Here is a 17,587-nt window from a genome sequence, read left to right as displayed (position 1 = left end):
GAGTGGCTATTTGACTTTTTCTTAAAGATCCCCTGTGATAAGGAATTCCCTCTCTGCCATAAAGCAGCTCATTTCACTTTTTAAAAATTTATTTTTAGTAAAGAGACAAAATAATTTGCCTCATTTATTCATCCATTTGTTGTTTCACTTCAGCTAGTCCATTTTTTAATATTTCTGATTATTAGTAAGTTTTCCCTTACATGGAGCCAAATTTTTCTCTTTATAACTTCCAATCTTTAATTCTAGCTCTTCTCTTTCATATCAAGGGGCATAAGTCTAATCCATCTTTCATTTGATGGTTCTTGATGTACTTGAAGATATCACCCTTCCCATCCATCCTCATCTCAAATTCCTTCAAACCTGTCCTGTTATGGTATGAACTCTAATTCCCTAACCAAGTGGATCATCTTCATCTCCATGTACTCTAGTTTAATGGAGCCCAACACAGAACACATGACTTTAGATTGTGGTCTAACCAAGAGATAGTATATTGATCAGCTTTCTCACTCTGGATTCTCTGCCTCTATTGATACAGCTTAAGATTCCATTGATCTAATTGGCTATCACATAACTTACATTGAGTTTGTAGTCTAGAGGAGCAGTCCTCTAGCCACATCTTCTTCATCCTGTAATTTTTGAGGTTAATTCTTTGAACCTAAATGATGACTTTCCATTTCTCCCTATGACATTTCAATTGATCAGATTTGATCCATCATTCTATAATGCTGAGTTCTCTTTTAGATACTTATCCTAATTATCTAGGACATTAGTTACTATTCCAAGTTTTATGTTCTCTACAGATTTGGTCAGCATCCTATCTTACTATTCTTTAATGCTTTAGTTCTGATCATTGAACATATTTGGAAACTTTCTGATTATACCATAACTGATCCCAGATTTCTCCAACGTGTCCCCAAAAATATTATGTGAGTCTTTGTCAGATACTTTGCAGAAGTCCAAGGGTAATACAGCTATGTATGTTTTATTTAGTTTAGTCACTATTAAAATGAAAAAATAAATGTGATTTAACCCATAAACCTATGCTGGTGCTTAGTGATCAAAACCTCCCTGAAAATGGTGGTGGAAGTCATATCTTTAGATACTTCTGAGAACAAAAGTTCCCTAACTGGTGTTATTCTGAAAACTCCATATTCAGTTTTCTTTCTTTTATAAAAAAATGATACAATGTGCATTCATCTTTAGGCCTTTCACATATGCATTCACTCAGCACTCAAGACCATATGCTCTTTAGGGACTCTAGAATCTAGTTCTCTAAGTTTGGTGATTTGAAGTTCATGAAGTCAACGGAATTTCCTCTTATAAGCCCCACAGTTATCTTGTATTTCAATTCCCTATTCATCATCTTTATCCTATTTTCCTCAATGTTATTATCAACAATAACAAAAATAGAAGCTTTGAGTTGAGTAGTTCTCTTTTCTTTCCATACCTATTTTCATCATTTTATCTATACTTTTAATAATCTTTTCATTTCTTTCCACCAAAAGCATTTTTAACCAAACCTTTCTATTTTCTTTATCATTGGTTAATTATTTGTTTAGTATGACCTTTATCATTTCTGACATTATAGTCTTAAACAGCCATGTCACTCTCATATTTATTCTTAGCATAGATAATCTATCCATTCTCTCTTAAACTCGAGGTTTGTTATTACATATTTCTATATCAACTTCTTTAGCTCTTCTTTTCTCCTATAGCAGAGTCATCTGTTTCTGTCATTAGAATTTCATTCTTTACATCATTGTATCACCCTTGAGCTGACATTTGGTAGAACATGTGTGACCCTGGGGAAGTCAGCCCTAATTTTCTAGCCCTTGCTGATCTTCTGTCTTAAACAAGAAAGAAAGAAAGAGAGAGAGAGAGAAAGAGAGAGAGAGAGAGAGAGAGAGAGAGAGAGAGAGAGAGAGAGAGAAAGAAAGAAAGAAAGAAAGAAAGAAAGAAAGAAAGAAAGAAAGAAAGAAAGAAAGAAAGAAAGAAAGAAAGAAAGAAAGAAAGAAAGAAAGAAAGAAAGAAAGAAAGAAAAGAAGGAAGAAAATAAGAAAGGAGGAAAGAAGGTAAGAAAGGAGGAAAGAGAAAAAAGAAAGAAGGAAACAAAGGGGGAAAGAGAAAAGAAGAAAGGAAAGGAGGGAAGGAGGAAGGGAGGAAGAATATATTCATTTGACATTGAAGGTAGGGTAGGGATTTCAAGAGGAAGTAGATAGTAGTTGTGGAAGTAAAATGAAGTGAACAAAGGCACAGAAAAATATTGGGGGGAGGGGGAATAGTACAATTTTGGAGAAACACAATATTTGGAATTTGTAAGAGACTTCAGATGCAGGAGTGGATTGAATAGAAATCTGGCCTTGGAGCCAGTAAGATGGGAACTCAAATCCTGTCACCTCTGGATAGGAACACTAGGCAAGTCACACTCCTCAGTGCAGATTTTCCAGAATTGTTGATCTCTCTTGAATAGAAAAGTGCTCAAAGAGACTTGTATTTAGAGTACAGGAACTAGATTTGCATCCTGACTTTGATCCTTGACTCTCATGTGAATTTAGACATGTTCTCTGATGACCTTGACTACACTTTTTTGGAATGTAAAATGATAGAGACAAAGGCAGATCAGATTAGATTGTCTCTAACATCCCTCTCTTTCATCTCTCACACTGAGCATTTATATATATTTTTTAAAGTTGCCTTGATCCTGCAGTTGCACAGTATAGTGAAAGGCAGCCATTAAACAAAAGCAATTAAGACCACTGACTTGAATAAAACAATTTAAATACTAAGATATAATTTCTAATGATACAGTGTATTTGGTGGGAAAGGATTATCCTTTCAAATGTGAATTTATATTTAGTCTTCTTAAAAGTAGAAAGTAATTTCTGTGCAAAAGAACTCTAAAGGGAAGTAAATGGAAGGAAAGGGAAATGAAGAAGGAAATTCTTTACTAATTTTAAAGGAGTTGGGTTCATTCTACACACACACACACACACACACATGTTTCTCTTCAATAGCTATAAAATACCCTTCCCCTCTCACAGATAAACCATATGTATATTTGAACATTATGGTCTACTGAACAGTTTTAGTGAGTTTTTGGAATTTAATTTTTTTCTAATAAATAAGAAATTCCAATCTCAGAAGCTTATTAAGGGTAATCCTCAATGTCTTTCCTTATCTATTTAATTTCTTTGAAGTCAAAATAAAAGAGGAAATTGCTTTGATGTGGTCCATCCTATTGGTCCACTGTCAGATTCTATGGTCGCCATGATTTTTGTGTGTGTGTATTCAGTCTTCTGAATATTTTCTTTTTTATTTCAAATCAGCCTGAGAAAGACAGGTGCGTCCAGAAGGATAGCTCATAATAGGAAAAAGGTTATAAAAAGAAACTTAAAAATACTTGCCAGAAGTAGAGTTCAGAACTGGTCTAGACCATGCAAAGTAATTGAAATAGAGGCAGAACGTTTTAAAGCAGGGAAAAAGGCCAATTTCATGACTAAGTTGACTTGCAGGTGTAAGTCCCCATCTAAATGGTGAGTAATAATTTACAACCAGTTGGCATCCGCAGACAGAAAGGCAATAAATGAATTGTTTATAACTTTATTAGACTGTGCCTTTGTATGCAACAACTAGCACAAATCTTGTATTTTAGGTTTTAGTTTCTTTCTATATATTCACTTACTCTCTGCATTGACCTGGCTAATGGTCAGTTTATTCAGATAATGTCTGATAAAGTACAAACATCAAGATTTTCCAAGGACAACTTTAATGCTGGTTTCATACTTAGGCTTTAAAATATTAATATTTTATAGACAATGTATGCATTTTATAAAAACATTAAGATTCTATGATTGCCATTTCTACATTTTAGTAAAGAACTATTGTAGTTTATTTTAGGGGGCAAGCATATTCCTTTAAAAATAATGAGTAGGTCACATTAAAAAATAGAATCATATTTTCCTCTTAATTTATGTTTTCAGATGTTTATATTTTTGATGATCACTTTTCAATTATCAGTGAATTCTATCCCTTTAGATTACTATAATTTTAACCAATTTTAGTTAGATTTTAGAGGACCAATTAATTTGAAATTATTTAATTTGAAAGAATAGATCTATATTACAATATAATTGGTTTCCTTTGAAGACTACACATTTAAGAACATCATTCTGAGAAGGCTTCACCAGACTGCCATGCAGTAGGGTCAGTGACACAAAATGTTAAGGTTTCCTATATTAATCCTATTAATTATATGAGAAGAAATATTTGTAGTATTTTATTTTTTTCATTGTAGGAGAAATTTTCTTCCATGATTACACAATTGTATTATCTACTCAAAATAGGAGAGACAATAGTTCCAAATTTAAAAGTCATATTTATAGATATATGCTCAATAATTGTTGATATTTCCAAATTAAACAATGAGTAAATTTGTGGACTAGAATTATATTTACATATTTTTGTCAAGGTTTTAAAAGTGAGACACTATCATATTTAGAATTTTTATTATCAATCAGCTAACAAAACATTTGAATATCAAATACCTTGTATCTCATAACTGAGCTACTCTGTCGGTATTTTCCTAAACTGACACCTAAAATCAACACATAAGCTCTTATTAAAGTTAACTCATCATGATCCCACATAATAAACAATATCTGATTTTTGTATTTGCTAATTTTTTGGCTGTAACTATGAACTGTGTTCTAATACATGTATAGAATTTAAATCTATATAATTTATATACACATATATTCATATGATTGATATACATGTAACATTTTATAGAATGTTTTTGGTTTTTATTTAATGCAAGTATTTAATATTATTTTAAAAGTGATTTCTGAATTATATTCAAACAGATTTCTAACCCTACTTCAGAAATTCTTTTTAATGTAGATTATATTTATCTAAATATTTATAAAAATATTATCTATCATAATTTAAAAATGTATGTGTAAACAGTTATGATTATATACATATGCAGATGCATATATGTTCATTCACAATATAGACCATACTCAATTATATGTACAAATGTGTGTGTATATGTGTATCTGTGTGTGTATATCTATATCTAAGCTACAATTCTTTCTGCTATTATATGATAGACTTTTCCATTTGGATATTCCAGTTTCAATTTGACTTGGCATGTCCCAAACTGAGCTTACAAAGAACTCATTATATTCCCCCCATAAATAGTTTCCTCCTTCTCTGACCTTTTTATGCCTCCATCAATGATATCTCTCTTCCTACAATCTCCCAGACTCAAAATCTTTGAATCATGCCTTCTCTCATTACTTCAATCTTTGTATTTGACCACTCAACAAATCCTCTTGATTTTCCTTTCAATTTATTGCTTATCATTTTTAAGTTGCTACAAAAATGACTTTGAGAACTCCAATGTTTCCCCTCCTTCCAATCCATTCTGATGGTCTGGGTTACATACACCTTCTCAATATTACTGTTCTTTTTTCTGGAACACAGAATGGCTCTCTATTCAATTCAATTCAAATCATCATTTACTATATATTAAGGGTTGAGAACTAAAATATAAAAATAAAACAGTTTCCATTTTCAAGGAGCTTATATTGTGTTAGGGAAGACAATTTATATAAAGATAAATATGCATAAAATGTATTATTAAATAATTGCATATAAATATAGTACTCATACTGTACATATGCATCTAATATACATATAATCATCCATCCATATATTTATCTATCTATCTATGTATTTTTCTATTTGTCTATCTATCTATATCTATCTCTATGTCTATATCCATATCTATATGGAGTTAACATCATAGGGAAAACACTGAGATAAAGAAAAACTAAGAAAGACTTGAAGAAAATGGACATTTAGCTGAGACTTGAATGAAGCCAGGGAAGCTAAGAGGCAGAGATAAGGATGGAGAATATTCTGGGTATCAGTAAATATGCCCAGAATTGGGAAATGGAATGTTCAATGCAAGGAACAGCAAGGAAGTTAGTGTTATTGCATCATGGAGAACATGAAGGGTATTATAGTCCAAAAAGACCAGAAAGATTTTAAAGGACTTTAAAATCAAATAAAGGGATTTATATTTGACTCTGGAAATGATAAAAGCTACCAGTTATTAAATAGGGAGAGTGACATGGTCAGACCTATAATTTAGAAATACCAAAATGGCAACTGAGTGGAGGACATAATTGGACTAAAGTGAAGAAAGACTTGAGGCAGACAATTGCAATAGTCCAGGTGTAAGGAGGTGAGAATATGCTCCAGGAGAATGACGATGTCAAAGGAAAGAAGGTATATCTCTCAGATGAGATGTTATAAAGACTTGGCAAATGCTGGATGTGGGTAGAAAAAGTGAGAAGTTGAGAATGAAACCTAAGTTGTGAGCCTTATGGTGACTTAGAGGATGTTAGTGCCCTCACCAGTAATAGAGAAGTTTGGAAGGAGGAAAGTTTTAGGAGAAAGATAATGAGTTCAGTTTTAGAAATTTTGAGTTTAAGATATCAATGGCATATCCAGATTGAGATATCTAAGATACACTTGAAAGTATAAGTCTAGAGAGCAGCAAAGAGATTAGAGCTGGATATGTAGATTTGAGAATCATTAGTATAGAGATGGTAATTGAATTCTTGGGAACTGACATAATCAACAAGTGAAATAGAATAATAGGGGGAAAGGGGAGCCTCAAAAGGAGCACAAAGATCGACCAACCAAACAACTAAAACCAAGAGTTCCCATGCTGAAGAAAACAAAGACATTATCCATACTCCATGTAACTGGCATGTGCTGTTCTCTATTTTCAATTCCCTAAATTGAAAGCAGATCACCTGGCTTCCACTTTACAAGTTATCATTTCAGTGCCTGAAAATGTTTAAGTGAACTAAAATTTAGAACTGAAAGAAACTAAAAGATTATTGAGTTCAATCCCATCTAGTCTTCTGGAAAGGCAAAAGGACTGGCCCATTGGCATAACCAAGACTACGACTTGGATTTTCTATATTCTCAGTAAATTCCGAGTTAGTATAGAATTGATTATCATAGTTTCAAATAGTATCACAAGAAATAAAAGCAGAAAAAGTTTTAAGAAGATGGAACAGAGAAGGGGAAGGTAATATAATGAATATTTTGTAAATACACTTTAAGACACTCTGAGTTATTTGAGATATGCTGGAAGCAGGCTGATTTTTTCATAGGGGAACTTTTACTTTATATATATATTTTTTTTTTCAAAGAAGAATTTATTTTCTTTCCTTCTACTCTCCAATTGAAAATAATGATAATAAAAAAACAAAATCCTTACTATTAGAAATATCTATGCACAGTCAAGCAAAACAAAATGACCAAATTGGCTATGTTAAAAAAAAAAAGTGTCATTATACTGGCCCGAGTCTATCACTTATCAGGGGGCAGGTAATATGCTTAATCATTGTTAGTCTGGAATCACAATTTATTATTGTGTTGATGAGGGTTCTTAAGTTTCTCAAAACTATTTGTCTGTTATTTTTGTACAATTTTTCCTTGATTCTACTTACTCTACTTTACATCAGTTAATGCAAGTCTTCCCAGGTTTCTGAGAAACCATTCCTTTTATTGTTTCTTACTTGCATTTTATTCATTTACCATTATTTGTTCAGTTGTTCCCCATGATGGAAATCACTGTAGTTTCCAGTTCTTTGTTACTATAAAAAGAGTTAGTATAACCATTTTGGATTGGTTACTTCAATCTTTTTGGGGGTGAGTATAGGCCTATGAGGATATTATCACTGGATGAAAGGATTTGTCTCCTTTAAAGAGTAAGCATTTTTATCCTTTTTTCTCTAGTAGGATTTATATCACATGGTCTGTGGACCCTGGGTAATAGTGCCTCCAGCCCCTCTCTAAAGCTGTATGTTGCAGGGAGGGATAGTTTCTACATCAGCAGAGAGTTTCCATCCTGGGATTTCCCCATACTAATGAAATCACAAATTTGGACCCCCAAAATAAAATATATTAAATATTGTTGTTATCTATTATTAATATTGTGATGGTTTCTTGCCTTTTTAACTAAGGTATGGTGTGGAACCTCCTGGTTTAATAAAGCTGGAAAAAGAGATTGAACAGGAAGAAACACTTTCAGCCCCTTCTCCTTCTCCTTCTCCTTCATCGACAAAGTCTTCTGGAAAAAAGAGTACAGGAAACTTATTGGATGATGCTGTAAGTAAAGCCTACCAAAATTGGGTCCAAGTACCTAGTGATTGTGGCAACTATAGATTTAATAATAGTTGATATTTATGGGAGTATGATTCTGGGTTAATCAAACAACCTCTGTGTGCCTCAATTTCCTTGTCTATAAAGTGTGAGAGTGGGGTTCAAAGGTCTCTAAGATCTCATTTCTCTAAACCAATGATTCTAATATCTCCGACCCTAAGTTTGCAAAAATGCTTAAATAAATGCTGTTATTTGGCTATTATGACAACTTCCTGAGGTATGTATGAGAATTATTCCTTTCATTTTACAGATAAGGCTAGATAGGTTTACAATAGTCAGGCTTAGAGATATTAAATAATTTTCCCCACAGTCCCATAGTTAATAAAAGATTAGAAGTAGAGTCTCTCTTGATTCCAAATCCAGAATTTCTTTCACTCTGAAAGCCTGATCATATATATATATATATATATATATATATATATATATTCAAGATATATATATCTTGAATTGACTTAACCAGGTTTGCCATAGGATCACGAATTCTCCAGTGACTACTACCATTGAGGATGATCTACTGAGTCACAGAAGGGTTGTGATGTGCAATGGTTTGGGAGGATCCAATCTGGTACCAAAGCACAAATTAATCCTTAAATCATTGAGGTATTTTGGTCATATATACATTCACCCAGAGTGAAATAATTGACTTCAAATAGAATAAAGTCATTATCGTTTATTGATTCCTGTCAGTTGTATTATGTAGAATACTGAGGCTGAAAGAGACATTTTGTTTGATGCTTCATTTGGTCAGTCTATGAAGGACACTAACAGGTTGATTACTATGATTTAAGTCATTGCAATGTTACTTGTCAAACATTATTTTATGAAATAAAGACCATCATAGTTGTAATAACATAATAAACTCATAAATATACATGAAAACAGTTCATAGAAGGAGCCCACTGATAAGGCATTTATATCAACTATTGACAATCTATATCTTCCTACCATTAAGTTGGTGAGAGAGAATATTACATAATGGATAAAGAGCTGGCCCTGGAATCAGGAAGACCTCAGTTCATGTCATTCCTTCACTCCAAACTGACTGTATGACTCTGGACAAGTCATTTAGCATCTTTTATTTCCCAGGCAACTTTCTCCTATATTGTAAACTGAAGAATTTTGTTCATTAACATTGATGACTGGAAAGTTCCTCAATGGAAGTGCCTTATGCTGACATAAAAGTCAAGCAAAGGAAAAAATAGTGGGGTATTATTAGGTCTAATTTTCACTTGAAGTATAATTGCTCCAAAAGATTATAGGGAATGGTAATTAATTCCAAGAGCTTTGAATTAAATATGCTTTTAATTTCTGATCTACTTTAGAGTCATGGGAAAGAATTATTGGTAATTTGATGGCAGCCTTCATATTGTCTATACAAAGGAGAAGGAGCTGGATGGTTCTGTTGGCCATGGCTAGAGTCTTTTTTGTAGATGCTGAAGCTACTGTAAAAAATAAATTTAGTTTCTAATAATAAAAGTATTATATTTTATGAGGTTTATTAAGGATTCTTTGAATTAAGAATACAAAGTAGAAAACCACGTGCCCATGGCTGATTAGCCAATTCAGAATCCCCGCGCTTAGCATACTCACTATATCTTGCAACCTCTGAGTACAGGAAGAGACTCTTGGGAGGCAGAGAGCCCATTAAATACTCAATTGTGATCTCACCAGGTGGAGACTCAGGTGAGATTATAGGGAATTCTGGGAAGTACCAAGGACTTCTGGGGATTGTAGTCTGGGGTTCAAATCTCCATTTTTTACACTACTCAGGACTAGATGGAAAGAACAGAAACAAGGCAGATAGGGTTTGACCATACATAAACTCAAAAGAAAATGAATCAGTCCTCCTCCCCTCATATGACAAGTCATGCTTTATTTTCAACCCTAGAGCTGTTCAATGAATGACTTCCAAATTCTTCATTTAAAAAAAAACTGAAGGAACTATGACATGTTTATCTTAAATACTGTCTAGTTGATAATGATGTCATTTCAATGAGGTCCAGGTCATTAGCAATGTATCAATACATCTTCTCACAGAGAGGAACAGTACATCCTAGGCTTCTCCCTGGTCCATCATCTTTGTATACCTCGACTCAGTATAAGGAAAAAAGAAAACTCAACAGCCAGGACAGTCCAAGTGCTCTATAAAGTGCTTTAGGAGATTGAAATTTCTTTATCTTTTGACCTCTTTCAGCTAAGATTGATAGAACTGGTAAGGATGTTATAGAGGGGATTCTTGCTTGGTCTTGGATTAGGTGGTCTCTGAGGGTCCCTTCAAACTCTAAGCTTCTGTGTTTCAATGATCTTGAAAATATACACAACCAAGTAACAAATGTGAGTTAACTCCAAAATTCAACTCTATTGATTAGGGGTGGGAAACAGAAATCAATACGAATGTTTTTTTTTCAAATATGTCACAGTGATATCTTTTTTCTTCATCTTAACTATAAAAGATTGTGACTGGATAAAGTACAGTGTAGAATCTTAATGAATTCAGTTGGTCTAAAAAATCAATTAACAAGTCTGCCCTGTCCACCTCCTGTGTCCAAATTACACAGATCAGAAATATATACCAAATGACAATGCACCTCTCTGCTTTCCTTTGGGAGTATATGAAAATGCCAGTCAGGACACTGAGGAAGGCACGTGAGAATTAAGAGTATACTTAAAGGATTTAAATATTTTGTAATTTCATCAATGTAGATTACAACTACTCCACATCATAGAATAGGGTCTTTGGATAAATAAATTATATATATATATATATATATATATATATATATATATATATATATATATATATATATATATATACTCCCTTATGAAAAACTTGGTAACAAATGCCTCCAATATTATTCAGTCTTCTTCCTAGTCAAAAATAAAACAAAAAACAGCATTTATATAGCATTTTAAGTTTTACAGAGTGCTTTACACTTATTATCTAACTCATCCTTATAACCAACCAATGAAATAGGTGCTATTATTATTCCTATTCTATAGATAAGGAAACTGAGACTGAGAAATTAATTGACTAATTTAGGGTCACAAAACTAGTCATTTCGGAGATAGAATTTTAATTTGTCTTCCCCATCCACTATGCCCCACTTAAAAGATATCACCAGACCCAAACTTAAGAGGCCTTTACATCTTGATGGGACATGCCAAAGTTGGTCTTGTGCTAACATTACCTTTGAGAACAATGTGGCATGGAATTGTAAAGGAGGAATCCAATTCCAATATTCATGAGAGGGCATGGGCCAGAATCCCACAAAACCCATCCATTGAACCTATGAATGGGTTCTGATTTTATTAAGGTTATGGATCATATTTTAGTATTTAAGGAAGGATTGAACTTACTCTATCCCTAGAACCAACTCTGAGAAAAGTGTGCCTATGAAGGGAGAGGGGGGACATGGATAGGGATTCAAGAAAGGGAAGCATTTGGGGGAAAATATATCTCCAAATGTCAGCGGTAGAGGGGATTTCAGAGGCTCCATAGTCAATACTGTCTCTGAAAAACACTCATGGGAGGCAGCAAGGTGGCTGAGTAGATTGAGAGCCTGACCTAGAGGCAAGAGTCCTGGGTTCAAGTCTGACCTGTCACTTCCTAGCTACATGACCCTGAGCAAATTACTTAATTCCCATTGCCTCTCTCTGCCTAAGAAATGATCATCCTGCTTTTGCTTAGACTTCCAATAAGATGGAATCTGCTACCTCTTGAAGTAGCCCTTTTTACTTTGTGATAGCTCTAATGGTTAAGCAGTTTTCCTGATATCAAACCTAAATTAGTTTATTTTGCCATTTTTACCCACCAGTTCTAGTTATTTCCTCTGGACCATGAAAAAGAAGTCTAATCCCTCTTCTATGTGACAGTCCTCCTTACAGACAATTATCAAGTCCATGCTTATCACCATGGCCCACAAGTCTTCTTTTTTCCAGACTAAAATTAGTTTTTTCAACAATTCTTTATATGGCATGAACTCAAGGCCCTTTACTCTCTTGGTCACTCCCTTCTGTTCACCTTTCAGCTTATCAGTATTCTTCCTAAGATGTGGCACCCAGAACCAAACCCAATACTGCAGGCAGGGCCTGAATAGGAAGAGTGCAACAGCATTGTTGGCTTCATATCCTTGAATGCTAAGTCTCCCTTCTTGCAGCCTGAGATCAAATGATCGTTCTTGGCTGTTATATCACACCATTCCCTCCTTTCAGAAGTGGAATGAAACTCAAGACATCTAAAAGGAGCCATGAGAGACACTCATTTGATTTAATCCTATATCATGGTCCAGATTCCTGTATTTTTCTAAAAGACAAATTTCCAAAATTGAAGTCAGCCAAAATCATAGTCATTTTAATCAAAGTGCACTAAGATGTTTCTGTATTGTTCATCACCAAGGAAAATACAGCATGCCACCCTATCCGAAAACTCTTATGCTTAGCTAAAGTGATGGCACTTGTTTCATGAATGAAATGTTTTATTTCAGAGTCAATGGTGACAGGTTAAAAAAAGAGAGTCACGTATAAGTTAGCTGCACTTTCAGTGGGAATTACAGATGTCTCCTAGAGAAACCGTTGCCTTTGAGATGACTACTCTGCAAGATGCCCATTGGGAATAGAAAATTCATGTGCCGTTTTTTTTTTTATTTTATTTTAATTAAATTTTAATTAATAATAAATTTTATTTATAAATTTATATATATAATATAAAATATAAATATAAATAAAATAAATAAATTTTAATTAAAATTGGAATGCAAAATGGCCACAGACTGTCTTGTAAGACCTTGTGTACACTGAATAAGGTTTATTGGGTTTTTTGACTTTGGTAAAATGAGCTGTTATTTGCAAAAAGAACTAGATCTATGTTGAGATATCATGTTTAAGCAAATGTTCTGTTTTTTAACAAATAGCATCCTGCCAGTATTGAAACAGCCAGTGTGTCCTCATATTTCCTCCTTGGGCCTAGTAAGAGAATAATGAGATTAAAGAAATAGATGGCTCTTTTAGGTGGCCAGGTAAAAACAGCTCCTTTAGTCTGGATATCAGTAGAGAAGGACAACAGGCATCTATCTAAGAGATTTTATTCATTAGCCCTGAAAATTGTTATTCAGCCTTGAGAGAATAGAAAGACAAGACTGAATTCAAACCTTTTCCTTGTCTGGATGGCCAGTCAATGTGATGAATAAAGTTCTAAGAAAGGATTGGTATTCTTCCTCTACCTAAGGAACTTCCTCTGTTTGGGGTAATGATAGATGGTATAATTCAGGATAATTTGGCAACCCTAGACATCCCATTTCATCAGAAACTTGACCCTAATGTTTGGGCAGCAGCCAGAAAGACACCTGCCAAAGTCTATGGCAGCAACCTAGCTCATCCAAAGGTAATGTAAGAAGCACAAATTTCAATTATCAGGTATTTCCTTCCTAACAGCATATTTCCTTTGCCCACAGAATACTCTTGTTTATAGAATCACAGGATATCAAAGTTGGAAGGGACCTCAAAGGTCATCCAGTCCAACCTGTGCCTGAACAGGAATCCTTTCTACAACATTCCTGACAAGTGGTCATCCAGCCTCCACTTGAAGAACTCGTGATGGGCAGCTTATTACCTCCCAAGGCAGCTCTTTCTACTTTTTGGACAACTCTAAGTGCTTCCTTATATGAAGCTGAAACGTCCTCTCCACACCTCCCACCCCTTACTCCTAGTTATGCTTCTTGGGACAAAGCAGAATATGTCTAATCATTCTTCCACGAAATAATCCTTCACATATTTTGAAGACAGCTATCATGGTTCCCACATCTTTCCCCAGTTTTCTCTTTTCTAGGCTAAACATTCAAAGTTCTTTCAACTGTTAATGATTATATATGGTTTTTAGTCTCCACACTATCTTCTAATTACTTTCTTCTAAATATGCACCAACTTATTGGTGCCCTTCCAAAAAATGTGCCCAAAAGGGAACATGGAATTCCAGATATGGTGTAACCCAAGCAGAGTAGTTGAACTCTGCTAGAAGAAGGTTCAGTTATTTTCTATTGCACTATCTCCTATATCCTAATTTTGTATAGGTGAAAACAGAGACTTAGAGGGTTGAGAAAACTCTAGGTCATGAAGTAGCGGAACCAAGATTCATATCCAGTTCTTGAGACCTATGTTCTTGACCGCCATGTTACATCATTGTCTCATCGCAAGCTTGATGACAATTACAGTCCCCAAGGCTTTAAAAAGAATCTATTCAATCATTCCTCACCTCCCCCCAAAACATGCCAAGTTCTGCCATCCTAAACATGTTTTGGGTAGGACCTCACATAGTCTTGCCTCAATTCTTCTTCCTGGATTTGGTCTAAATAATCAGTCAAGGTTTGGGGGATGTTAATTCTTCCTCATAACGTAATAGTCAATTCTTCATTTGCTCTCTTTCACCAATGAAAGCATCTCTCCCTCAGATAAAAAAAAGGTTTTCAGTATTGACAAAGTATCTACCTAAAAGATTGTGTGATATTACTTCCCAAAGACAGATCCATCAAGGAAATACTTTCCACCCTGGATGATGTTAGATCATAGAACTATGTATGTATTCTCTCTGAGCACTACTCAGAATGAAAGTTCTTTTCCTCATGTCTTCAGTGCACCTATTTATCATTATATCAGTGTTGTCAGAATCCTAATAGAGGGATTCTTTAGTTTAGTCTACTGTGAAGAAGACTGTCTTTTCTTATCCCAGAACTTAAAAAGCTTGGTCTCCTTCTTCATTAGATATGTCTATTCATCTTCTAAAGTGAATATCAGGCCATATTTTTCTTCCTTCATCCTGAAGAACCTTATTCCTGGCAATGACCAGCACAGAGTCACTTTCCTTATGCTTATGAAATACAGTAAAAAGCTGTCATAGCTCATATCTTAGCTATCCTGTGATGCACCAGGTTTCTCTTGGTTATGATCTCTATGGGATTCGCTCTTGGCAATTTCAATACCAATGAAAAAGTTTGAGTAACTTGGGCTATGTGTTGGGGAATTCAGGAACAAGTGTTGGAGGTGACTGTTCCCAAGTTTGCACTATCATCCTCCTCATTTCAAGAAAGAATCTGATCTTCCTTCACAGGCCATGTTTGGTGAAGACAATGAATCTGCTTCCTGTCTTTCATTACACCACATCTTCCACCTCTCATTTCTGCATCCATTCCATTTCTTCTTTTGGTTATTACTACTGTTCTGCAATTATGAGGGACCCTTGTCTTGGGGTAGGGAGAGATATCTGTGAAAAACTAATTTACACTACAGTGTTAAACAAGTCATGTTATTCCTCTCAGAACTAATTTTACTTTAGAAGGGATATAAATGAATAGGAAAATTTATCAACCAAAGGAATAAATATTTAATGGTAGAATTTCCAACACTTGGACACGTAGATGGGACAAGGTTTTTGGTCAAGGAATCAGGTCATGCTGCTTTAGAGTCCAGCTAGTGATGTTTGTCTAGCCTCTTGAGGTCAGGGAGTTTCTTGGGTTAAAACTGCCCCCTTTCTCTTTATGATCCATGCTTTCTCTTCAGAAAAAATAATATTAAAAGAAGAAGGTATGGGGCAGAGCATGGTACACTTCCAAATTTAATCTAGTATGAATCTTATTTATGAAGTTATAAAAGATCCTACTTTCCTTATGTATACACCATTTGCTATCTATACTGGCTTTGCCTTAAATTTAAAATTTAGTTTGAAGGTATAACAATTAAGGACATATATTATGTAAATAGACAAATAGAATGTATGTCTCAGTTGCATAAAATACATATGTAATAAGTGATATATTCAGAAATGAAATGGGAGAGCTTGGATGTCTAGGTATAATTATATGGATTCCTAGGTGGTTTTAGGTACATTAGAAGGAACAAGGCTTTTTGGAGGAAATCATGAAGTTCAAAATATTCTTGTTTTCTAATTTAGAAACAATAGTTGATTTAGCCATTTTTAATTTTAGAAACATTCAAATTCATCTTTGAGGAATTATAGAGACCAAAATGGTGAAAATGTGAATCTCATCATGTCATTTAAATTTTCAAAATATTTGACTTTATCACCCAAAAAACTTTACCCGAAAGGGAGAATGATACTACTTATTACTTATTACTACTTATCTTCAACTACTTATTGTTTTATCACTGTCATTCTGATCAGTCATCATTGTCATCATCATCATCATCATCATCTTTTTTTGCATCATTGTCATTCAGCATACGTCAATTAAATATGTATTATATAAAGGACACCGTACTGGGAGATAAGAATGATGACAGCACTGATGTGTTTCAGGATGATTTAATGAAAGACATAAGACCTGAACTGGGCTTTGAAGGGTAAGATAAGCAGATTAAAGTGGAGGAAGGCATCCCTAGCACAGAAAAGTGGCATGGGCAAAGGTCCAGTTGAAGGAATGTGAGTGGTATATCAGGGAAAGAATGAATAAACTCCCTTGGCTTCATCAGAGATTTCAGATAGAGAAGACATTTTTGTTGAATTGAAATAGCAGGACTTTAGTTTTCAGAGATGGGGAGGTGCAAAATGGCAGAGATCCTGGAATGCTAAGACTTTGAATAATATTCTTATAATCGGTGGGGAGTCATTGTGGTTTTTGGAGCAGAGAGTATGGTATGCTGAAAGTGATGTTTTAATTAGGTATATTTGGCATCAGTATATAAAGTTGGGGTGGGGAAAGACTGGAATTGAGGAGAGCCTGTTTGAAAGTTATATTGCAATATTTCAGAAATCATGTGATAAGGGCCTGATATTATAGCCTTGGCAGCGGGAATGGAAAAGGAAGGATGGATGTAAAATAAATTATACTGGAAGAATGCCCTTGGACAAAACTGTACAAATGTTGCAGCTCTAAAGCATATCTATTCCTTTGTAAAGGTACCAATAAATGGCTTCAGGAAATATCATTAGCCTTTAACATTTGTATATTTAGGGCTAAATCTGGTCTATATTTACTTGAATTCTAGTATGGAGTGACATTGATCAAATGGAGGATTGTATATAAACTTGAAAGTGCTATATACAAATTAGCTATTATTAGTATCAAAATTAATTTTCTAAATCACAGATATTCTTTGAGAAAGAAAATAATGGTTTGCTCTTATGTTACAGGTGAAACATATTTCAGAAGATCCGCCTTGCAAATGCCCAAACAAGTTCTGTGTGGAGCGTCTCTCACAAGGAAGATACAGAGTTGGAGAAAAGATCCTTTTCATTCGGGTAAAAAATGTTTTAATTTTTTACTTAGTTCCTGATTCTACATTGAAAATATTATTGAGTATTTGGGAGGGGAGTTAAGGGGTACAGTAC

General features: G+C 34.3%; 1 protein-coding gene across 7 annotated transcripts in view; it reads left to right on the top strand.

Annotated features, from left to right (window-relative positions):
• Positions 1-17,587, top strand: part of GAS2 (growth arrest specific 2) — a 218,991-nt gene that overhangs the window by 124,820 nt on the left and 76,584 nt on the right. For all 7 annotated transcript variants that reach the window (XM_056802009.1, XM_056802008.1, XM_056802011.1 and 4 more), the window contains 2 exons: positions 8,052-8,196; positions 17,390-17,497. In XM_056802009.1, the coding sequence (XP_056657987.1) occupies positions 8,052-8,196; positions 17,390-17,497 (253 nt within the window). The remainder of the gene's footprint in view (positions 1-8,051; positions 8,197-17,389; positions 17,498-17,587) is intronic.

This window comes from Monodelphis domestica, chromosome 6 (genome assembly GCF_027887165.1).
Source record: "Monodelphis domestica isolate mMonDom1 chromosome 6, mMonDom1.pri, whole genome shotgun sequence".
In the NCBI taxonomy this organism is placed as follows: domain Eukaryota; kingdom Metazoa; phylum Chordata; class Mammalia; order Didelphimorphia; family Didelphidae; genus Monodelphis; species Monodelphis domestica.
This window is presented reverse-complemented; position numbering and strand designations above follow the sequence as displayed.